This window comes from Excalfactoria chinensis, chromosome 2 (genome assembly GCF_039878825.1).
Source record: "Excalfactoria chinensis isolate bCotChi1 chromosome 2, bCotChi1.hap2, whole genome shotgun sequence".
Taxonomy (NCBI): Eukaryota; Metazoa; Chordata; class Aves; order Galliformes; family Phasianidae; genus Excalfactoria; species Excalfactoria chinensis.
Window position 1 is genome coordinate 141,404,063 of NC_092826.1, and position 23,609 is coordinate 141,427,671.

Below are 23,609 nucleotides of genomic sequence, written 5' to 3' on the forward strand. Positions count from 1 at the left end.
CATCCCGCACTGCGCGCCGCTGCCGGAGGGTGCCGGGAGCCCGAGCTGCCCGCAGCGCGACCTGCCCGCAGCGCCTGGTCGGGGGTGGCGGCGGCACCGAGCGGGGAACCCAGCGCGGAGTGCGCTGCCGTTGGAGGAGGGGCGGGTGGTGCCGCTGAGGGGCTGTGATGGAGATGCGGTACCAAAGGGATTCGGTACCAAGGGGATGCGGTTCCGAAGGGATGCGGTACCAAGGGGCTCAGGGCTGCAGTGAGCGCTCCGTGCTCGCTGGATGCACTGCTGAAGCCCCGGTCACACCTGCAGTGCCAAGTGCTGGAACTGGCCAAACTTCTTCCTGCTCTCCTGCTTCTGTCTGTGGGCAGCTGCTTCCTTTCCGGAAGGGGAGGAGGTGTGGGCCGGGATCTGGTGGGCACACGGGCCGATGGGCCCAGCTGTGTCCCTATGGCTGAGCCCCAGTGGTGCTCTGGTGGTGCCGGGGGCCTGCAGAGAGCTCCCCCCTCCTGGGCTGTTCCCTTACTGCACCACAGACAGCAGAGCTGTGCTTGGGATTTGTGTGTCTGCATAAAGCAAAATGAAGCACAGCACAGTGCAGTGGGGCCTGAGCGACACCGCCTCCAATGGGGGAGCACAGAGTGGAACACTGATAGGCCTTGCAATTAGAACAGGGACTGCACAGCACTGAGCTTGTTTCATAGACGTGGGCCTTCTGAAGTGACCACGTGTGGTGGGGGGGGTCGGGGGGTGCTGTGGGGTGCAGGACCCGGCTGTAGGCTGCACTGCATGGGAGAGCGCTGCAGGGCCACGAGGGGCGCGAGGGGAGCGTTGCACAGAGGCCTTTGTGTGCATGGAGTGTTGGAGCCGGGGAGGTGGGCAGCAGGGAGAGCTGGGGGAGCGCTGGGATGGAGATGCTGTCAGACACAGGGGACTCTTCCCAGCGTTGGCTCCCTGTGGGCCCTCCGTGTAAGTGGGGGCAGCTGGAGCCTTGCGGTGCAGGTGGGTCCGTGCCGGGCGTGCAGCCGAGCTGCTGCTCTGAGATGCAGTTGTGATGCAGGGCTGCTCATTGTAGGAGTTCTGTCCATCTCACTGCGGGTCGTCAGCACCCAGTGGGCAGCTCTGAGAGCTGGCACTGCGGCAGGACGTGCTCCTTCGGTGTTCTGAAAGCCGCTGGGTCCGATGGAAGGCGGCTCTTCCTGTCTCTTTCTGATGGCTGGCACCGGTTGGACGTCGTTGCATTGCTCAGTTGCAGCAGCAGTTGTGCAGCTCCAGCCCTGCGCACACGTGGGGCTGGTCCTCAGCTCAGCTCCCAGCGCAGGATGAGGGTGGGAGTCGGAGAAGCAGGGGATGCTTCTCAGCACTGAGACCGATGGAGCGGGGAGGGAAAGTGGTAGCAGTGAGGCTGGGGGGGGTGATACAGCAGAGTGGGGGCAGGGGTGGCAGGGCTGAGGGATGCTGGCGTGGCGGATGGAGCCATGGGATGCAGCGCTGGGAGCTGGGGCACTATGGGCTGCGCTGCAACCTCGTGGTGCCAGAGCCCAGCAGAGCCCAGCAGAGCCCAGCAGAGCCCAGCAGGGCATGGCAGCACTGAGTGCTGCGTTGTGCTGCAGTGTGGCCCATGGTCAGCCCCAGCTCTCCCACTCGGGCTGATCAGGAGGCAGTCACTCGCTGCACCAACACCACGTGGGCTGAGTGAAGAGGTGGTGACACACAGGCAGCGATGGGTGGGAGGGCAGAAGGGGCCGTTTGTACCGAGTGCTGCTGATTTGTGCTGCTGACAGACAGCTCACAGCTCTTACTGTGCCGTTGCAGGCTTGGAGGCTCGTGATCTTTGAGCTCCTTTCCAACCTGGGCCATCCTGTGACTCTCTGACTGTTGCAGGAGGCTGCCCGCAGCTCCTGGCTGCAGGTCTGATCTCTGAGCCGTGGGCAGTGCCGTGCTCTGCAGCTGGGCAGGATGGGGAGGAAGGCTGCGCCCAACCCGGCGGTGCAGGGCAGGGGAAGAGCCGCTGTCTGTGCCGCTGACCCAGGAGCAGCGTCTGCCGCGCTGGTCTGTGACCGCAGCTGGTGGTGAGGGAAGGAGCTGTGGGCAGCGCCTGCGAGGAAGGAGGGCTCTGCAGAGGGTGGATGTGCGGGCAGAACTGCTAGAAATGGAGAGGTAGGAGCTGCCGCTCGCGCTGTGCAGAGCTCTCAGCCCCCGCCGGCAGCGTCGTGCTTCAGTCGCATCCCTTGCTGTGAAGAAGCAGCGGCTGTTTCTGTTCATGTTCTCACCTTCCTCCTTCAGTGTCTGGTTCTAAAATCCCTCCTCCAGGACTTGGCCAGCCGGAGCCTCCCGCTCAGCAGCTGCACGGAGGGAACAGCACGGCTGGCCTATTTCTGCTGGCTCCGCTCTGCCAGAACGTGGCCAGAGCTTCCATTTCGTCCTGCCTGCCCTTGTGGTGCTCTGGGCATGGCTGGGCACATGGGTCCGGGTGGGTGCTGTGAGCGCAGGGTTGATGCCATGGAGACTTCCAGGGCAGGAGGGATCAAATTCACCGTCAGTTCACAGCCCATCTGCCTGCTGAAAGGAGGCTGGTGCACCCAGCAGAGCGGAGCGGAGCAGAGGAGCTGCACAGAGGTGCTGCTGAGGCCGGTGCAGGCTGTGATTGCAGGCTGTGATTGCAGGCTGTGCCGGGGGCTGCGTGGCGGCTCTGCAGCCTCTGGTGCCGTGAGTCACGGGAAGCTGCTGCCCGAGGGGACGTCTGGGATGGTTCCTCCCTGGTAATCTGCATGTGATGAAATCCGCTGGTCGCGGCGCTGCAGGGCTGTGCTGGAACCCGCTCCTGCTCCTGCAGGTCTGTGTGTGCTGCTCGGCTCCATCTCACGTGCTGGCTGTGCTGCAGACCCCGCGGGCTGATGGTCCCAAAGCGCTCACAGCGGTGCAGCCGTCGCCCACCTGCATCCTGCTGTTGTTTTCTGCCTGCATTGGGTCACTTCCCAGCAGGGAGGCCTTTGTTAACCCCTGGATGTTCACAGTGTCGGGTTGGGAGGGACCGTGGAACATCATCTATTCCAATCCCCTGGTGGAGCAGGAGCACCTGGTTGGGTCACACAGAGGTGACAGAACGGATTTCGGGGCGTTCCCAACAGCTCCGTTGTGGCACCGACCACAAGTGGGAGAACACAGAGAGGTGAGCGCTGGGAACGGAGCGGCTGGACGAGGGGATCTGCCACGGCTGGGAGGGACAGAGTCGGCGGTGGCAGCAAAGGATGGAGCTGCTGGGGTCGGGTGTGGGGTGAGGGCAGGCAGCTGTGGGGCAGTGCAGTGAAGGAGGATCCCAGCTGTGCAGCAGTGAAGGAGGATCCCAGCTGTGCAGTGTGGCTGGCGGCTCCACGCGTGGCCCTGGAGGCTCCGTGCATGGCTCTGGGCTGCAGCTGGGACACACTGCCGGAGAGTTGGGGGAGCAGCCCGGGTTTGGCTTTGGGCAGAGACGCCCTGGGAGCAGAATGGCAGAACTGAGTCATGGGCAGAGCAGAAATGAACTGAGCACATGGAGCCGGGAGGAGCGCGAAGGGAGAGGAGGGGGCGGCCGCAGGGCTGGCAGCTGGCTGTCCTGATCCCAGGGAGTTATCCCTGCTCAGTACCTGCAGTGTGGCTCCCAGCCCGGTGCCCTGCAGCTTGCAGGAGGTTTATCCCTTGGTGAGCTTTGGAGGTGGGTGCAGTTCCCTCCTGGAGCTGTGAGCTGTGGGCTGCCGTGCGGTTGTGCAGATGGTGGAGCGCTGCAGGGTCAGCTCCATCACAGTCTGAGGTTGCTGCTTTCTAGCCCAAAGTTTGGGCTCTTGGTGCAGTGCTGCTGCTGGTGCCGCCGGGCAGAGCGGTGTGCCCTGTTCCAACAGCTGTAACTCCCCTACGTGAGGATGAACCCGGCCTTTGCTCCTCGGTGTCTCTTCCTTGTCGTAGCTCTCTGAGCTCAGTCATGGACCGACGCCACTCTTTCCTATTCATCCTCGTTAATGTGACCTAATTGGCGCTCTCTGCGCATGCAGCGTCCCGTGTCTGAGCGCAGCAAGGAGCCGGGCCAGCTCTCCAAATGGGGCTCTCACCACACTCGTGTTCCTTTGCGCCGGGATGGTTTCTGGTTGTTCCGTCAGCTTTGAGGACCTGCCAGCTCCCAGCAATGCTGTTGTTGCAGGTCTGCTTCCAATAAGCTCGTGCTGTGGGCTGTGCTGCTTCCTGCACTGCAGGACGGACCTTCTCTGTGCTGCCACCGCCTGACCCACGGCTGGGGGCGTGCTGGGGGGCTGGGAGCACTGCAGGACGGGTACAGCAGAGCGCAGCAGCAGCAGTGCAGGGCATTGTGCCTGCTGGAAATCAGAGTCACAGAACAGCCCGGGCTGGAAGGGACCCCAGGGGTCATGAAGCTCCAACCCCCCACCACAGGCAGGGCCACCAACCTCCCCATTGAATAGCAGCCCAGGCTGCCCAGGGCCCCATCCAACCTGGCCTTCAACAGCTCCAGGGATGGACGGGGCATCCACAGCCTCTCTGGGCAGCTGTTCCAGCACCTCCCCACTCTCACAGGACAGAACTTCCCCCTGACATCCACCCTCAGTGGCTGTGGAGGAGCTCACTCAGCCCCCATCTGCTCTGAGGTCCATGCTGGGAAGCTGCAGGGAGGTGAATGGTGGCTGGGCAGTGATACGGGCTGACACCTGTAGAGTTGTGGCTGAGGCTGCACTGTGTTCTGCTGCTCTGCTCTAGGGGGCACATCAGGGGTGCTGTGCACACTGTGGGGCTGCCTGGATCCAGATGGGTGCAACTGCTGGAGAGAATCCAGCGGAGGGATGTGGGGCGGTGGGGCCTGGAGCACCTGATGGGGGCAGACTGAGAGCCCCGGGCTGTGCACATGGAGGAGAGAAGGCTGAGGGGGATCTCTGAGCAGTGCTGATGGACGTCTGAAGGGAGAGGAGCAGGGGGAGGGGGCCGGGCTCTGTTTGGTGCTGGACAAGGAGCAGCGGGCACAGAGTGCAGCCCAGGGAGTTCCATCTGAATGTGAGGAGCAATTTCTGTGCTGTGAGGGTGGCAGAGCCCTGGAACGGAGCCCAGAGAGGTGGGGGAGTCTCCTCTGGAGATCCCCAGCCCCCTGGATGCTGTGCAGCTGCTGTGGGGGGATGGAGTGGGGGGGCTCCAGAGGGGCCTCCCAACCCCTGAGCTCTGGGATGCTGGGATGCTGTGCACGACCTCGGGCACCTCTGAGGATGGAGCACCCACAGCTCTGTGCCCAGTGCTGTTCAGTGATAGCAGTGCTGGATGGCAGCCTCATCTGCAGCCTTTATCAGCTGTACCTGGAGCAGGTCTGAGGCTGAGCTCAGCTCCGCACCCAAACTTCTTTTTCGATAAACAGCCGTTCCAGTGAACCCTTCCCCTGACTTTGCAGGGGATCTGAAGGCAGGCAGTGCGGGGTAACGGGGTGGAGGTGGGTGCTGTGCCTCATCTCTGTGCTGAGGAGGCTTTGCTCCATCTCAGCTGACTGCAGCACGGCGCTGCAGCACCTCAGCGTGTGCTGAGCATTAGAGGAGCCGTCTCTTCTGTCAGCTTCCTCACCTGACAGCATCCCGTCCATCCGCTCGTGTCCTTGCATTGAACGTTCAGTTCTCACGACGCCGTCCTTCCTCCAGCCCCACACTCAGAGCTTGTGCAGCTTTGGGGCTGTTTGTGCACGGCGGCTCTACCTGCCCATCCCCACCATCCCCGTGTCCGTCCCGCTGTGCTCTGCAGGGCTGCTGCTTCCTGCTGCCCATTGTTGTGGGCTCTGTTTCCCCCCGAAGTTTTCAGCTTCCTGCACCAATTTTGGCACTTCCTTTGCCCAGCGTCTCACTGACATCTGGTTCCTCCTCTTTCCTTTTTCCTTTTCTTACCCTTTTTTGGCATTTGGGTGATAATGGCCTCTGAGCTTCTTTGAGTCTTCAGCCCCATTGCTGCCCTTGCTTTAGCTGTGGTAGAGGCGGTGGGGCTGGAGGTGTCCGAGGGGACCCCCTGTCCCCGTGCAGAGCCGTGCTGCTGCCCCGTGCCCTCCTCTCCTTGAGCTCCTCGTGCTGCTGACGCGCAGTGCAGGGCTCCCAGCCAAGGCAGTGTGCTAAAATGAGTGCGTGGTTAACGAGGTTCAGCTTTGCAGGGATTCCCAGGTGGGCTGTACCTGCAAAGGGCCCCACGGCGCTGTGGGGAGGCTGATGGGGCCCCGCAGTGTGAGGGGGGGCAGCTGGCCCCGGGGTGGGGCAGTGCTGAGCAGAGCTGGGGGCTGTGGGTGTAGCAATGGGGCTGGGGGCACCCAGCAGCCCCAGGGCATGGTGAGGCGGTGGGTAAGGTGCAGAGGGCAGCGGATCATGCGGTGCGCTGCCATAGTGCTGTCAGCCGGCTGCCCGCTCTCACTGCAGTGATGGGGTCAGCAGTGTGGCCGTGGGGGGCTGTGGGCTGGGAGCTGTGAGGGCAGGGATGGCACTCTGTTGGGCTCAGCCGCTGCGTGCCCGCGTTGGTAATTGGCTTTAAATCCAAGTCTCTAATTCTGCCGTTTCCATGGAAATGGAACGATCTTGTGATGAAGACGTGAGCCTGGGGGTGGGCGTGCTCCATTTGGGCCCTCAGAACTGCAGTGTGCCCCATTCCAACACAGCCGCTTGTGCCAGGAGGGGCTGTGGGGCTCCTCAGGGCGTGTGGGGACCACGAGGGGCAGCGGGGACGGCCCTGCCCGGGGCAGTGGGACACTGAGACACACGGCGCCCAAACTGCAGCACTGCTGCCCATCCCTGGAGGTGCCCGAGGCCAAGGGGGGGCTCTGGGTGTCCTGTGCTGGTGGGGGGCACTCAGCCAATGTTGGGGGGGCTGGGGGCTCTTCCAACCCAACCTGTCTGTGCTGCTGTGACCTTCCAGGACCCTCCCAACCCAACCTGTCTGTGCTCCTGGGACCTTCCAGGACCCTTCCAACACAGCCGTTCTGCATCTCTCCCAACACGGGTGGCTCAAGAGTTCAGAGAGCGCAGAGTTCACGGAGTGCAGCACCCTGTATGTCTGACAGCACCTCCACCAGCACCGTGTGGCTTTGATGCCTCTAATTACTTTAACGTTGCTTAAAAATGTGAGTGCTTACCAATAAGCCATAGGCAGATGTAAAGCCTGGGGAGAGCAGCCGGGAGGGCAGCACGAAGCCCAGCAAGAGGATCCAGGTGAGCTTAGGACCGAGGCAGGATGTGGTGCCATGGCAGAGCCCAGAGCCACGTGGGCACGGCTTTGAAGCACCCAGCTCTTCGTGGAGAGCAGCAGTGCTGGGGATGCAGGCAGTGCTTGCATCGGAGCCTGCGTTGCTCTGCAGAGCAGCAGAGCTGCAGCTCGGGTGCAGGAGATGGTTTTGATGCGCTGAATATTGAGTGGGCTTTTCCCACCCAGAGGAGTGCAAGGATGTGGCACAGGGACGTCGGTGCTGCCTCTGTGCTCTGTTGTCCATGACAACACGTGGGACTCCACGGGAGGAGGATTTCAGCCTGGATTTCAGCTGGAAAGCATTCCTGTGTGCAGCACAACTGGTCGCATTGAAATAAGCCTGAGCAGCAGCAACAGGGCTGTAAGCCAGGAGCTGGGAACAGGGAAGTCCTAAAATCGACGCTCCTTTGCAGCTCTTTGTTTTGCAGCACTCGGCTGGGGCAGGAGCTGCTCTTTGGCTGCACCCAGCTGCAGGGTGGGCTGTGGGCGCTGGGAGCTGCTCTGCTCCGGGGGCTCCTTTGGTGGCCGTGTGAGGTGGGAGCTGTCAGCATCCTGCAGTGCACACACAGCTCAGTGCACACCCACGGGCAGCAGAGGTCCCTGCCCGGGTGTGACTCCCACATTCCAGCTCTGAGGCTCGGAGCTCCCATTTGCTTTCCATTTGCTAAGCAGAGGCTGCCCAGCTTCGGCAGAGCTCCCTTATGTTTCCCTAACCTCGTTTTCGGAACGATCCAAATTGCTTCTGCTCAGACTGCTATAGATAGGCACTGGGGGCCGGGAGGAGGCACCGACATCCCCACTGCAGCCGCGGGGTTGTGGGGTGCTGAGCCCTGCTGCCGCCATCACTGCGTCCTTGGGGTGGGTGCTGCCCTGCGGGACCCCCATGCTGCGGCACGGTGGGGCTGAATCGGCCCCGTTGGCTCCGTGCTCTGCGGGGCGTTCTGCAGTGCAGCACCGCTTCACAGCCAACTCCTCCTGCCCGGGAGCTGCTGCCTCATTGATTTGCTGTCCCCTGGATGGCGCTGGGAGGGAGCAGCGAACTCATTGCTCCCCATCGGCCTCCTCTCCTCCTCCTCCTCCTCCTCCTCTCCAGCACTGCAGGCTCCGTTCCCCCACCCTCCCCCTGCTCAGGCTGCTCGCAGGACCGGGGCCAGGCTGCGCTCATCTGCCCTGCTCAGAGCTTTCCTGCTGGCTGTGTCTGATTTGGGATCCGATTGGGGTCGGTGTGGGGGCTGGCTGGGAGCTCGGCCTGCAGCCGCGGGGCTGTTCATTGCTGCTCCGCATTCCTGCTTTGTTCTCCCTTCTCAGTAGCTGCCCGCGCTCTGTTTGCTTTCCGATTGCTGCCAACGTTCAGAATGACCTCAGGATTTCATTTCTGATGCTAACGAGGAACTGCAGCTCATTATTCTGTATGCAAAACGAGATCCTTTTCTCCGCGTTGTAGTCTGATCTCCTGCAGCCACCTGGTTGCTCAGCATTTTCAGGTCCTTCCGTGTTCGTTTCCCTGAGCAATGCTCTGGAGCTGCTCTGATGCAGCTCACTGCAGCGCTCCCCATTGCAGCGCTGCGCTCTGAGGCTGCTCAGTGAGGGCCGTCCTCCAAGCAGCCCCAACTCAATGCACTCTTTATGCTCCCGGCCAGCTGCTGTTCCGCATGGAGCCTGGCCTGAGTTTCCTGTTTGCTGCCCTCCTGGCTGCAGGACGTGCTGCTGGCTGCTGCTGTGCGCCACGGCCGTGCCGCTGCTGCGTGTGTGCTGGGGTTGTGCCCCCGTTGGCCTTTCTGGGTGGAAGTTCTGGCCGTGCAGCTGCTGCGTGCTGCCAGCAGGGCGGGTTGTGGGGGTGGGTGCAGGCGGGGCTGAGCAGCACCAGCACCGCTGTGTGCAGAACGTTGCTGCGTGCAGAACGTTGCTGCGTGCAGAACGTTGCTGCGTGCAGAACGTTGCTACATGCTCACAGGGCTTCTGCCCAGCACAGGCTGCTTCTGCCAGCCTGTGGGCACAGAGAGCTTGAAGTGGTGGGCATCCAGCCGTGAAGTGAATGTCAGCACGTTGCAGAGGCGCTGAGGCTGGGGAAGACCTGTGAGATTGCCGTGCCCATCCCCTGCCCACCCCCACCGTGCCCACTGCCCGCCCCAGGATGGAGACCCCCCACCCCCTGGGCAGCTGTGCTGGCGCCTAATGGCTCTTTGGAGAAGGAATTGTTCCCAACATCCATCCGGACCCTCCCTGGGCACAACATGGGCCCACCCCCCCCACCCTATTGCAGAGCCCAGCCCCACCTCAGCCCAAGCTCTCAGGAGTGGGACAGGGCAGTGAGGTCTCCCTGCGGTGCTCCTGGTGATGCTGTTTGTGTGCTGCTCGCTCATCTCCTGCTGTCTGTGTTATGGGGGTGATGGCACCGAGCTGAACAAAAGCTTTACGGGCCGAAGCGTTTAAGAGAAGAACCATAAATAGAAAAGGAAGGCAATCATGACACGTTTTTTGGGTGCCCAGGAGCTGCAGATGCCTCCATTAACAGCATCCAAAGGAGGGGCTCATTGGGACGAGAAGGTTGTTACGTGTAATTAATTGCTAATGGAGGAAGAGTGGATGTTACCCAGCATGAACCAAAGCTGTGATGAGTAATGGGACGAGGTGCCCCAGCAGCCCCTGTTGGCAGGGCTCGGTGGGAGCTGTGCTGTGGGGCTGCTCTGTGCAGGATGGGTCTGTTCTCAGAGCAGGGTGGTCTGTTCTGCAGCCACGTCCAGCTGTCAGCCTGTGAGCAACCAGTTAGTGCTGGGCTGCCTTGGTTTGGGATGGAGTTGTGCTGGGAGGGGCAGGCTGGATACTGGGATGTGGCCGGCTGGGATGGTGGGGCTGGGCTGGGATCGGGGATCTCTGAGGTCTTTTCTGGCCTCAGTAATTCTGTGATTCCCTGAGTGGTGTCCTGGTCAGGAGGCAGAACAGCTTCAGTGTAAAGGTGTAAGGCGGATTCAGAATTAAGTTCTCAGTGTGGAGCTGTAAATGGAAACGACACCGGAGCAGCTGGGTTTGCAGTGGAGTTTTGCACCGTGCTGGCCCCGTTTTGTGCTGGTGGGAGCAGCGTGGGCTTGGCCACAGAGGAGGAGGAGGAGGGCCGGCGGTGGTGCTGTCACACAGCCCTCAGTCTGTGCACGGGATGGCAGAAGCTCCCCGTCCCTCTGCTGGTTGGACAAGGGCCGTGTTGCAGGCGCAGAGCAGTGTGTGCAGCCGTCCATCCTGCCCTGCTTCTCCCGTGGGCTCCGATGACACCTGCCCCTGTGGGAGCAGCAGTTCCAGAGCTGTGCCGCCCATCACCACCTCCCGCCCCAACCACGCATGAAGCTCTCCTGGGGCTGTGGGCTGCACTCAGACCCCTCTGCGGCCAACCCTGGGGCTGGGGGTCCCTGTGGGCTTATTTCATCAGGGAAACGGAGCGTGGCACCAGCAGGCTGCCCTGGGGGCGGGGGGACGAGGCACTGTTAGCTGCCTTTGGGGAGGAAGCACTGCACCGCACTGAGGTGTCTGCGGTCCCAGCAGAGCTCCTGGGGCACGGAGGGAACCAGGCAGAAAACCACAGCCGGCTTCTTTGTGAGCTGCGGTTGGTGCTTGTGCACGTCCCCACGTGGTGCCATTGCGCTGCTCCGGGCACTGCCAGCTCTGCAGCGCTGAAATGAGGGGCTGGGGGTCCATCCTGGCATGGAAAGCCGTGTGTCGCTGTTGGCTGCGGTACGAGGTGGCTGCACTGTGGTGCTGAGCGCCATCAGCACTGCTGTTAGGGGGGGATGGTCTCATGTTGCAGCGTGGGGGGTCACGTTGGGGATTAAGAACTATTTCTTCCCCTAAGAGCATCCAGGTGACGCACTGAACAGGTTGCACAAGGAGGCTGTGGATGCCCCATCCCTGCAGGCATTCAAGGCCAGGCTGGATGTGGCTCTGGGCAGCCTGGGCTGCTGGTTGGTGACCTGCACACAGCAGAGGGTTGGGATGGGATGAGCACTGTGGGCTTTTGCAGCCCAGGCTGCGTGGGAGCTGCACATCTGCTCCTGGCTGAGTGTCACCTCCTGGCGCAGTGCTGGCAGCCGGGCAGGTTGGGCTGTTTGGTCGTGGAGGTCTTTTCCAACATGAATGGCTCTGTGCTTCTGTGCTCCGTGTCTGCTCAGCATCCTGCTCAGCTGCTCACCTGCCCCACGAGCTGCCAGCTGTGGGCACATCCCTGTCCCTGCTGGTCCTGGGAGGAGCAGGGGGACCTCAGGGCCTGCTGGGTCCTGCAGCCAGGTGGGCACTGCCCTGCTCAGCGCCAACCGGCCTCGTTTATATAGCTGTCCTGAGAGGGAGCTGCTTTAGGGCTGGAAAGAGCTGAGCAGTGAGGGAGGGCTTTGGAAGGCTGGGCTGGCTGCCTTCACAGAAGAAAGCTTAATTAACAAGCCAGGACTTGGCCAGGGAGCGTGGTTACTTTTCTATTCTGGGAGCAGCAGCACAGGATGCAGAGCAGTGGGAGTCACTGCTGGATGCTTGGAGGCTTCAGGAACACATGTGCAAAATAATTGCCAGCTCTTGACCGCTGTCAGCGCGGAGGGGCTGCAGGTGAGAGCTGGGCTGCAGGATGGGGGCCTGGCTGGGCTGAGGGCTGTGTTGGGCTGTGGGCTGTGTTGGGCTGTTTTGGGCTGTGTTGGGCTGTGTTGGGCTGTGGGCTGCGTTGGGCTGTGTTGGCTCAAAGTGGCCACCAGAGGTGTGGGCAGCAGGAGCAGCACAACCTGTGCGTTCACCCACTGACCTGTGGCTGCGGGCGCCGTGCCCAGCGGGGCCGCTGTGATTTCCAGCGCTCCCATTTCACTGCACAGCACAGCCATCAAACCACAGCCATCAAACCACAGCCATCAATCCACAGCCATCAATCCACAGCCATCAATCCACAGCCGTCAAATCGCAGCTCTATGGGAGCCCCGGCTGCTGCTCATCACAGGGACGCGTCCTCATCCGCCCAGCCGCCCCTTCGTGGAAGCTCCCCGTATCCCTTCGGAGCCATCAGAGCCCAGATGTGGGGCTGGCACAGTTCCGGGGGGCTCCAGCAGAGGCAGCATTGTCCCGGCAGCACGAAGTCCGCTGAGCAGCCCAACACGCAGCTGTTGCTCGCACCTCAGGCTCTCCAGACGGCTCCGTTCTCTGCAGGCTGAGGCTGAGGGCCGCCCAGTGCTGCAGGCCTTCGGCTTGCTGTGCACTGCCCCGTGCAGGCGGCCGTGGGGAGCAGGGCTGCGGCTGGGGAAGTGCTGCAGGGTGAGCTGCAGGTGGTTCTGCTGCTCCCGGGCCCACAGGTGTGTCTGTTCAGTGCCGTGTCCGTTCAGTGCCGTGTCCGTTCAGTGCCGTGCACGTTCAGTGCCGTGCACGTTCAGTGCCGTGTCCGTTCAGTGCCGTGCACGCTCTGTTGTACCGCTGGTGCGAGGTGATGCCCCACCTTAGAGCTGTTTCGTCCCCTGAAGCGGCTGGTGCTGAGCTGTGCCCTGTTCTGCAGGAGCCGGGTGTGCAGTTCTGCACGGGGTGCTTTCTGCGTGCGGTGCTGGTCGCTGCGCCAGGGAGGATGGCTGGGAGGTTTCGTCTGCTGGGGAGCTGCAGCGCTTTCAGCTCCGTGCTCTTCCCGCACCGTCCGTCCCTCGGCTTCACCCCTTTGCTGCTTCCGTTCCCATTTCCCATTTCCTCCGCTGCCGCTGGATTAGGCTGGAGGATCGTTGTTGCCGTGGGCGGTGACGGGAGGGGCTCCAGGACCCAGCGAGGGCAATTCGAGCCCCGTTTCCAGGCCGTCAGACGGGCTCCGTGCCCCTCTGTACCCCCCCGCAGACGTTCCATCGGACGGAGCGGGGTCCGCGGCTGTCCCACGGTGCGACCCTCCTGCAGCGACACCTCCCTGCATCTCCGTGCCGGACGCCGCCATTCCCGGAGGGTCTCAGAGCAGCCCCGGCTCCGCCTTTCCCCCGTCGGGGCCGTTCTTGGCCTCTCTCGTTACTCGCCGCCGGCCGTTGGCAGCCGCCACGCTGTGCCGGGACTCGCCGCTGCGCGGAGCCGCTTCTCTGCCGTCCGCGCTCCCCGTCCATCATCCCCCGACCGGCAGCAGCGCGGCGGCGGGTGGCGGCTGTCGCTGAGCTCTCCCGTCTCTCCCCGCCGGTTGCTCCGCCCGCAGCTGTTGACCCCCCCCGCCGTTATTTCTGCCTTTTGTTCTTGCTGCGAGCGATGCCGGCCGTGCAGCTCGGAGCCCTTTGCCCCGTCGTTCGCCGACGTGCCGCGGTGCTGCCGGGCTGTGGGTTGGATCCCCGACGTTGCGCGCTCCTGCGGGACGGGAACGCAGCGCACAGCGACGCGCGGTGCCCGGGGGGTCCGCGGGGGGCGGGGGAGGCCGACGGCAGCGATGGGGGACGGCGGCCGCGGGCCGGGCGGGCTCGTGCTGTCGGTGCCGGGGCTGAGGGGCGATTCGTGGCTGCGGACGCCCCCTGCGGCCCCGCAGAGTCGTGGCCCGAGGCCGCAGCGCCCCCTGCCGGCCGCTCTCGGCAGCGGCTCGGCGCGGAGCGGCGGGCGGCAGCGCCCCCCGGTGGCGGCGGCGGTCCGGGCGGGCGGGCGGCGCGGAGCGGCGGGGTCGACTCTGAGGGGTCCGGGGCGGCCGATCGCCTGTTCCGGGCCGGGGGGCTCCGCCGGCCGCTCCCGCGGGGCCGCTCCGGGCTGGAGGCCGTGGCGCGGAGGCCCCGAAAGGGCGCGGCCTCGGCGGGGCGGCCCCGTCCCGTCCCCCCCCCGGCGCGTTCGGGGCGGTCCCGCCCCGCGGCTGGCGGAGCGCCGGAGCGCGGCCCGGGCATGCCGGCACGGCGTGGGAGCGGGCGGGCGGCGGGCGGCGCGCGGGGGGGCCCGCGGCCATGGGGCGGCCCCGCGGGTGACGATGGCGGAGGGCCGGCGGCGGAGCGGGGCGGCGCGGGGCCCCCCGAGCCCGAGTCCCGTCCCCAGCCCGACCCCCGGCCCGCGACGCGCCGTCAGCGTCTGCGACTCGCTGGACCTGCACGGCGTCCCCGCCGTCCGCGCCGCGCTCGGGGCCGCCCAGCAGCAGCGGCGCCGGCCCAAGAGCTTCTGCGCGCCGGGCGGCGGGACGGGGGTCGGGGCGCTGCTGGGCTCCGCGCCGCGCTCCCGGGGCGGCCTGCTGGACTTCTTCCGGCCGCGCCGCCGCGACGACGGGGACCGCGGGGCGCCCGGAGGCGGCGGCGGCGGGGAGCCCCGAGCGCGGCCCGGCAGCGTGTCCTTCCTGCCCGCCGGCCGCCCGCTGCCCGCAGACAGCCCCGGCTTTCCCCGCGGAGGGTCCCTCTGGGGCAGCCGCCGCTGGAACCTGTTCGGTCGCGGCGGCCCCGGTCCGCGGCGGCACCTGAGCGCCCTCCGCAAGAGCTTCAGCTTCCGCCTGCGGCGCGGCCACGAGCTGCGGCGCTCCGAGTCGGGCGGGCTGCGCCCCGCGAGGCTCCGCACCAAAAGCGAAGGCGACGCCGGGTCGCTGCACGCCTGTCCCAGCAAACGGGACCTGCTGTACCCCGAGCTGGGACACGCCGCGCTGCGCGCGGAGCCGGGGCCGCCCGGCGGGCTCTGGAAGCTGCTGACCAGCCGCTTCCGACGGCGGGAGCGCGGCCCCAAGGAGCCCCGCGGCGGAAACGAGCCGGTCCTGCTGGGCGGCGGGACTCTGCGAGCGCTGGGTGAGTGCGGCGGGGCGCAGGGCCGGGCCGGGCCGGGTGGCATCGCGGGGCTGCGGCCGTCGCCGCGTCGGGGGGGGGGGGGCGGCACGAGGAACCGCCGTGTGCGATGGCCGGGACGGGGGGGGGGGGGGCGGCTGGGAGCGGGGCGGGAGGAGGGGAAACCTCGTGCGGGGCTGCGCGGGGACCGAAACGCGTCCCGCCCGAGGGAGGGCAGAGGAGAACGAGGGGGGGCGTCGCTCCCGGACGGGCCGGAGCACACGGGAGCGGAGGAGCGGAGAGCGCTGCGGGGGGGCCCGCACTGCTCCGCACGGGGCGGTCTGGGGGCCGCGGTGGGACCGGCAGGTTGGGCCGGGACCCGCGATGGGGCGCGGGCACGTGTTGGGCTCGGGAGCCGAAGCTCCGCCGCGGCTCTGCGGGCCGTGCTGCCGCGCTGCGCTCCCGGTGCGGGCGCTGCCCGGGTCGGCGGAGGCTCCGCGGGGCTGTGGCTGCCTGCGCCCCCTCCCCAGCCGCGTTCCTCGGCCCCGTTTCCCTCTGCCGCTCCCCGCTCCGTTCCCCCACGCGGCCCCACAGCGGCGGGCGCGGGGCTGGGAGGAGCGCGAGGCGCCCGTGGGGCTTTTTAAGGCATTGAACGCTGCGGATGGAGCGGCGGTGGGGGCTGGGCTTGGGGCAGCGCTCCCAGGAGCTGCGCGGGGCTCCATCCTGCGCTCCCTGCCGCTGACTGCGGCGGCTCCGGGGCGGTTCCGTGCCCGGCTGCTCTCCGGCACGGCCGCGCTCTGCTGGGCAGCGTGGGAGCAGCCCTGCTGCGGCGTGGGGAGCTCCGCACGCTCATCCCCGCCGTCCCCGGGGCGCACGGTGCCTTCCAGGTGCGGGTCCCGGGTTGTCCGTGTGGCCTTGGTGCACTGTGGGTGACGGGGCTGCACTCCCTGCTTTGGTGCTCCCTGCTTTGGTGCTCACTGCTTTGGTGCTCACTGCTTTGGTGCTCCCTGCATTGGTGCTCACTGCATTGGTGCTCCCTGCATCGGAGATCCCTGCATTGGTGCTCACTGCATTGGAGATCCCTGCATTGGTGCTCCCTGCATCGGTGCTCACTGCTTTGATGCTCCCTGCTTTGATGCTCCCTGCATTGGTGCTCCCTGCATCGGTGCTCACTGCTTTGATGCTCCCTGCTTTGATGCTCCCTGCATTGGTGCTCCCTGCATTGGTGCTCACTGCTTTGGTGCTCCCAGCCTCTCACTCCCTGCATGGCAGGAGGTTCCCAGGCGAGCAGAGGCCGCGCTCATGGCTGCGGAATGTGGGTGTACCCGTGCTGGGAGGTGCAGCAGGGACCTGTTGCTGCTTGCTGCTGACTCCCGGCAGGAGCTGCGCCCGCAGCCGCCAGCCCGACTGTTCCCAGGGCTGCAGCCGCGGTGCTGTGCCCACGTCGGTGTCCTCACAGGGCAGGTGCGGGTCGTGCTGCCTCAGTGCCCGGCTGGGGCTGTGCTGCTGGGGGGCTGCTGGGGGCTGCTGTGATGCCACTGCTGGCACTGCAGTGTGGGCTGGCTATGGGACCCCACGTGCTGTGTGGGACCCCTGCTCGCTGGGGGCTGCCCTGGTTGTTATTGGGTTTGCTGTTCACTCAGAATACCCACTTTGCTGGTCACCGCCTGCTTTGCTTGCTCAGGTTGCGCTGCTGGGTCAGTGAGATGCGAAGGAGCAGCGGTGGGACTGCAGGGCAGAGCCCATGTCCTTGTCCTGCTGGATGTGTCCCATCTCTGCACGCAGCTCTTTCTGTGGCCCTGGCTTGAGAGCGGTCAGTGGGACGTGGAGCACCGCAGCTCAGCTCCTGCTTGGGCTGCACGGCTCAGGGATCCCTGCTGTGTTCTCCTGCAGGCTGGTGCTGCTCCTGACACGTGCTCAGCACTTCCAGACTCGGATTGCCGTGTGCTGCGCTGCCCACCGCAGCCCCAGGAGAGCAGCTCAGCCGCCCCAACATGCCGTCCCGGGGTGCAGCTGCAGCTGTGGTTATCAGCTCCTTGGAGACGTTGGGTGCTGCAGGCAGGGCTCCAACCAGGGCTGCTTCCCCATTCCCAGCCCCAGGAGCGTTTTGGTTACAGCAGAGACCCATCCAGCACAGCGCGCACTGCGAGCACCCCAAAGGCTGCCTGAAGGGAGAACGGTGCCGTCCCACACCTGCACCATGTTTGCTCTGTGCTGGTGTGGGGCTTTGGGCTGGGCAGGGAATGCAGGATTTGATGCCTGGAAAGCGGCTTGGAGCTTGTCTGCGTGTGGCACCGAGGAGGCCGGCAGGGACTGGGATGTTCTGTGCACCCAACAAGGGCTTGGAGGAGCTGGGGCTGGGTCAGCCAACGTGCAGCCTGTTGGGCCGGGCGCCCAGAACCAGGTCAGGGCTGGGAGCTGCGTGTCCACCTGCAGCCTGGCTGACACAGCCTGCAGAAACGAGGCAGGGACAGGCTGAGGATTTCCCTGCTCACCTTCCGGGAAGGCTCCGCCTCATCCAAGGTGCTCGAGGTTGGAGGTGATGCCCTGCTGTCCCTGCTGGCTGCTGCCCACCCTCCTTTGGGTGGGCGAGGGAAGGCTGCTGGGAGGGGAGGATGGTGCTGGGATGCTCATGGCAGGTTTGCACAGCGAGCGGAGCAGGCAGTGATAGGAATCACCTCGTGTCAGCACCTGCCTGGGATGGCTGTGAGCAGGGCTGGGGCCGGGCTGTGCCTCCAGCACTGAGCCCAGCAGCAGCCCCTGCTTCTGGGAGCTCGGAGGTGCAGCTGGCACTGGGGGGGGGTCTGTGTGCTTGTGCAGAGGGGCTGGCAGGTGTGGAGCGCTGTGCTCGCAGTCTGTAGGCACAGAGCACTTCCAGCGCTGCGCCTCTGCAGGCCTGCCCTGCCCTCAGCCCCGTCTGACCCACCTGGAGCAGGTTCTGCAGGTAGGGAGCTGGCGGGGCGCTGGGAGGCAGCACCGTGTGCTGCTGGGCGCAGCCTGCAGGGCTCTGCTGCGGGCAGGCAGGGCTCGGCGTGCCCTTCGGTCTGCAGCTGGGATGCTGCCCAGGTGGGCTGAGCGTCACGGTGTGAAGGCAGGGCAGGCAGCTCCGTGCTGCTGAGTGCAGAGCAGTGGGGATGGGAGTCAGATGGGAGTCACAAAGTGCTCCTGGCAGGACCTCGGCTCCCATCCTGCACTGCTGAGCTGAGCTGAGCCCTGCCCAGGGCACACGGTGGGTGCTCCGATGGCTGCCGGCGCTGCAGGAACCTCCGTGCTGCGCTGCAGGGCTCAGCCCTCCCCAGCCTACACCAAAGGGTGGCTGCGATGGGCACGTGGCCCCGTGCCCTGCTGTCAGATGGGGACTTTGGAGTGTGGTCTGCTGGGCTGTTTGTTCGGCCTCCAGCCTGGCTGCGGGGCTGGTGTGAATGTCCGGCGTTGCGCTGTCCCAGTTGTGCCACGGCGGAGATGCGTTGGTTAATTATTACCCACGTGCAGCTGGCAGCGCTCTCCCAAAGCAGGTTGGCCTTCTGCACCCCACTGCATGGAGCAGCCCGTGCTGCTGGGGGGTGAATGGCGGGGCCACACTGAGAGCCCCGTGCTGCTGCTGCACGGCCGCTGTGGCCTGTGGATGGAGGCATCTCTTCTCCTTCCGCCAGCGGAAGCCGAGCTGCCCGCCGTGCTCTGCAGGGAGCTCTGGGGGCGCTTCTGGGGCTCCCCGTGCAGCGGGGTCCTGGTGCTGACACCTCCTGGTGCTGTGCATGAAGGCTGCAGCAGGTCGGATCCCAGGGAGCGTTTGTGCTCCTGAAACTCGTCTCCAAAGGGCGGTGCAGGAGGGAGGTTTGATGTGGTTTTAGGAAGGGCACAAGTGCGTGCACTAAACGAAGCAGAGGCGGCTCAGGAGGCGTGCAGGCTGCTGGGGCTGCTGACACGTGGTGTGATGCTGGGGCTGATGGCTGCCTGCAGGGCCAGGGCGGGCTGCAGAGCTCACCCCGTGGGTGCTGCTGGGCACGAGGAGGGCGAGGGTTGGATCTCAGCACGGCGCATTAAAAACCTGCTGCTAATGAACTCGTGGAGCTGGTTGCAATGAGGGGTTTGCACAGCAGGGCGGGCTGCCAGCATGGTGGGCTGTGCTGCCTGTTGGAGCAGCCCCCAGCCCAGCTCTCTCTGCCTCTATTGCACGGCAGCCGGCCCAGCACATCTCACCTAAGGACCATTCACAGCCCCTGCAAAACCTCGTGATGTTCACCAGTTTTGCTGCCGTTTAAGGCAGCTCTGTGTGTAGTGGAGCAGTGCAGGGCGTGCTTCCTTTGTTGGCGTGGGACGGAGGGCATGTGGTGAAGGTGTTGGTGCTGCTCCATCTGTGGTTATCCAACGGGGAGCGCAGCGGGGCAGAAGCAATGGACTGATGTGCTGCTGGGGCTCTGCTGTGTGCAGCAGGCACTGCCCTGTTGTGCCACCCCCAAGAAGGCAGCTTGCAGCACATTGTCCAGCTCCCTGAATGCAGTGCACACAGTGTGCACTCATGGGGCTGGCGGCTGTGCTGCCCCAGGGCCGGGTAGGAGGGTGGGAGCGTGGCACAGGGTGAGGCTCCTGTCCTGATCCGTCCTGATCTCTGCTCTGCAGATTCCTTTGTGAACAGCCAGGAATGGACCCTGAGCCGCTCGGTGCCTGAGCTGAAGGTGGTGAGTATCCACACTCCGTCCTCTGATGCTTCTCCTGCCCCCAGACAGCCCTGTGTTCTCCTGAGGCGCACAGACTGCACACAGGGGCTTCAGCTCTGTGCAGTGCAGAGGGGCCAGGGCTGCTGCTGTGCTGGGGGGAAAAGCCGGGGGGCTGGCACTGAGTGGGTGCAGGTGTGGGAGAGTGCGTGGGAGCAGAGCACCTCTTTGGTGCTCCCGCGTCCCTGTGGCCCCCTGCAGTGTCTCTGCCCTGAGGGTGCTGTGGGGCGAAACCTCGCGGCCAGCGCTGTGCTCAGTGTCAGCATCCAGCTGTTGGCACACAGTGCGTGTCCTGCGGTGCTGACACTGGCTGTCACTGCCCACCTGCAGGGCAGGCACCGGGGGGGGCACGGGCTCTGGCAGTGGAGCCCCCCCGTGCCCACATTGCCCCACGTTCCCATGGGTCACCTGCAGCAGGGATCTGCTCTCAGGGTGCAGCCCTTCCAGGGCCAAAGGTGTTTCCACCACGTGTCCTTGCTGGATCCTGTGAGCTGCCACTGTCACCGTGTTGGGGGATGGGTAGTGGGTGCTTGGGCTGAGCTGGATGATGGGCACCAGAACACAGAGCAGTGCCTGGGGCTGGGGAGGCTCAGGATGGCCGTGTGTGGGGTCAGGGTCAGCTCTTGCAGAGCACCACGAGCTCCCAGTTGTTCCCAGGAGTCTGTTCAGCACTTCTCCCTTCTCATGCTCCGCAGCAGCTCAGTGTGACCCCTTTGGGAGCTGCTGGCATGTCTCCTTTCAGCCCTTTTCAGATGAGTGTTTTTCAGTCTCAATCCGAAAGGCAAGGAGTGTTTTGGCAGCGCACACACACACAGCGCTGCCCGGTTTGTCCCATCTGCACTTGAGTATGAATGGAAGCAAACTTTGACTATTCACTTATTGGCTTCCCGTGTAAAATCGGTGTCTGTCCAAGAACAGCCCTGCAGCTATTGGTTGTGTTGCTTCCTGCCGTGTGAACAGTGTGTGGTGCTGCAGGCAAAACAAACCTAAAGCCTTCGGCTCCCCCCAGGGCAGAGCTGCCTTTTGCCTTGTTTTCCATCACCTCTGGGCTTCCATCCGGCCACTGTGGTCCTTCCTAAGGCCTGAAGGCACCCAGGCTGGTGCTGAGCTGTGCTCCTTTCTGCCTGTCCTGCAGGCTGTGGTGGTGGTGGTGGGGGCTGTGCAGGGTTGTCCTGATGGGAAGGAAAGCATCAAAGCGATGGGATGGATCAAAGCAATAGGATGGGAAGGGGTGGCTGCGTGTTGTGCTGGAGGAGGCGCATGTTGGGTGTTAGGAGCAATTCTTCCCCAGAGAGCAGTTGGGCACCAGAAGAGCCGCACAGGGGGCACCATTGCCAGGGGTTTTCAAGGGCTGTGGAGATGCGTGGGGACGTGGTGGGGGTGGGACATGGTGGGGGTGGGACGTGGTGGGGGTTTAACGTGGTGGGGGTGGGACGTGGTGGGGGTGGGACATGGGGGGGGGGGGTGGGGTTGGGAACCTCAGAGGTCTTCTCCAACCTGAATGGTTCTGCCATTCCATGAAGGGAAGCCGCCTGCCCACAGAGCTGCTCCTGCTGCTGTCTGGAGGCAGCGGTCAGCCTGGGTCCTGTGCCGCTCTGGCACTGCAGCGCCTCCCTTCCTCCCTTGGCTTTGGGTTTTTGCTCCTGTCCTGATGTTCGGCCACCCCCATCGCCCACAGGGTCTGTTTCTCTCCCAGAGCCCTGCAGGCAGGCGGCTCTTGCAGCAGCTGAAGCTGTCACAGATGTGCGCAGCTCTGCCCCTCGTGCTGCCAGCCCACAGTCAGTGCAGGCATCACCAAACACCCCGAGCTGCCAGGGTCGCCCTCCAGCCTTGCTCCCAGCCCTCCCTCCATCAGCAGTGCGCTCAGCAAGGAGCCACAGCGAGGAGCCCTGCGGGTGGCAGCTGTGCCCAGACCTCGGCCCGGCTCTGCCCTCCTTGTTCTGTTCCAAGAGCTCCAGTGCTTATAGGTTGGGATGCGTGGGCTGGGAGATGAGCTCCCTTCCATTGCAAGATGGCTGCAGAGCGGGGATGGGGTTGGGGGCTGCAGCACCGGGCTGGGGTAACCTTGTGTTGTGCAGAACGGCAGCTGCTGACACACATCTCTCTGCCAGGGCATCGTGGGGAACCTGTCCAGCGGCAAGTCGGCCCTGGTGCACCGCTACCTGACCGGCACCTACGTGCAGGAGGAGTCTCCAGAGGGTGAGCTTCAGCTCTTGTAGTGCTCGGGGCCCTTTGCTTTCCGTGGCCCTGGGGGCAGCCCCCGTCTCTCCCTTTGCCCCCCTGCTGTCTCAGGGCCCCGCCGTGTGCTCTGCCCTTCTCACCGCTGCGCTCTCACCCGCAGGTGGCCGATTCAAGAAGGAGATTGTGGTGGATGGTCAGAGTTACCTGCTGCTGATCCGCGATGAAGGCGGCCCCCCCGAGCTGCAGGTAGGAGGTGCTGCACTGTTGTGCCAGGGAGCACAGCACGAAACAGGGAGCCCCCAGTGGGGAGTGAGTGACTGCAGGGCTGCTGTGTGCAGCTGCTGCCTGGGGGCGTCGTGGGGCTGCGTGGTGGTGGTTGGTGGTGGTGGTCAGTGGTGGTTGTGGTGGTGGTTGTGGTGGTGGCTGGTGGTCGGTGGTGGTCAGTGACTGTTGCTGTTTCTCCTGCCCTCAGTTTGCTGCCTGGGTTGATGCCGTGGTGTTTGTCTTCAGCCTGGAGGACGAGATCAGCTTCCAGACAGTGTACAACTACTACCTGCGGCTGTGCAGCTACCGGAACACGGCAGAGGTGCCGATGGTGCTGGTGGGCACACAGGGTGAGTGTGGGCAGTGGGGGGGTGCCAGGGGCTCTCCCTGCCCAGGGCTGTCAGCTGCATCGAGGCAGTTACGAGGAGGCCCTTGGGTTGGGGGCCCTGGAGGAGCTCCGTAATTGCTCCTCAGACCCTCCCAGTTTCCCTGCACGGAGCTGCTTCACTTCCCCAAACTGTTTCCTCCTGCTGCTGCCTTCCCAGCTCCTGCCTGCGCTGGCTGAGCATGGGGCCGATGCCCGAGGGTTTGGTGCTCTGCAGTCTGTGCTGCTGGGGCGAGTTGCAGCAGGAAAGGTTGGAGGGTTGGCAGGGAGCTGCCAGCTCCCACGGGCTGAGCAGTGCCGTGCTGGGCGGTGGGGCACTGCCACCCCCCAGTGCTGCCAGCCCAGCCTGGGTGCAGGGAGGAGCAGCAGTGTGCAGAGCCGCCCTCCTCCTCTTGCCTGGGCAGGGCTGGGGCCCTGGGGTTGGATCCCTCCCCCCCGCCAGTTGGGGCAGCTTGGGTTCCGACAGCCAAACTGCGGCACATGGGGAGCAGGGAGCGGGGCAACAGGAGCAGGAAGGGGAGCAGGGAAGGAATCGCTGCAGGTGTCTGAGCTCTGCATTTCCTCCTATGTGTGGGCACGGGGTGTGGGCAGGAGGGAGCAAGCACACATTCCCTGGGTGCAGGATGACAGCGGAGAGCAAGAGCGGGGGGTGGGCATGTAGGAAAAAAGCCTGGGCTGGACCCGGACCAAGAACTAGTGGGGCTGGGAATGGGCAGCACCTGCAGGAGGACTCGGGTTGTGTGCTCTGTGCCTCAGTGAAATCCAGGGCAGGTTGTTAAAATCTGATGTGGGAAGACTGGAATTGGTTCAGGACCGAGGGGTGCTGGTACAGTGCTGGGCTGGGTGCTGCAAACAGCCCCTTGTTGCTGCCTCCACCTGCGAGCACGTCCTGCAGAGCCGGGTGTCCACATTAACTGAGCATCGTTTCTTCCCTTTGGTCCTTTAATCTGTCGAGTGCGGCCCTAAGAGCTGCAGTGCTGACAAATGAGTCTGCCAGTGAGACAGACTCCCAGATGGGAGCGTGGTGCTTCCAGCTGCCGTGGCACACAGTCGTCACTTCCAGCCCCTGTAAGCACCGTCATCCCCACGCAGATGGGGCTGTGCTCACAGCCAGGGCTGCACTGCTTACACCTTTGCCCCCAGCTCTGCTGTCTC

At 64.7% G+C, this 23,609-nt stretch overlaps 1 protein-coding gene across 5 annotated transcripts in view; it reads left to right on the forward strand.

Moving 5' to 3' along the window:
- Positions 1-23,609, forward strand: part of AGAP3 (ArfGAP with GTPase domain, ankyrin repeat and PH domain 3) — a 76,674-nt gene that overhangs the window by 1,305 nt on the left and 51,760 nt on the right. For 4 of the 5 annotated variants that reach the window (XM_072330654.1, XM_072330656.1, XM_072330657.1 and 1 more), the window contains exons 2-5: positions 19,530-19,588; positions 21,736-21,823; positions 21,966-22,051; positions 22,278-22,419. In XM_072330654.1, the coding sequence (XP_072186755.1) occupies positions 19,530-19,588; positions 21,736-21,823; positions 21,966-22,051; positions 22,278-22,419 (375 nt within the window). Of the gene's footprint in view, positions 1-14,140; positions 14,934-19,529; positions 19,589-21,735; positions 21,824-21,965; positions 22,052-22,277; positions 22,420-23,609 lie in introns of those variants that run through there. The other variant, XM_072330653.1, reaches the window with a different exon arrangement.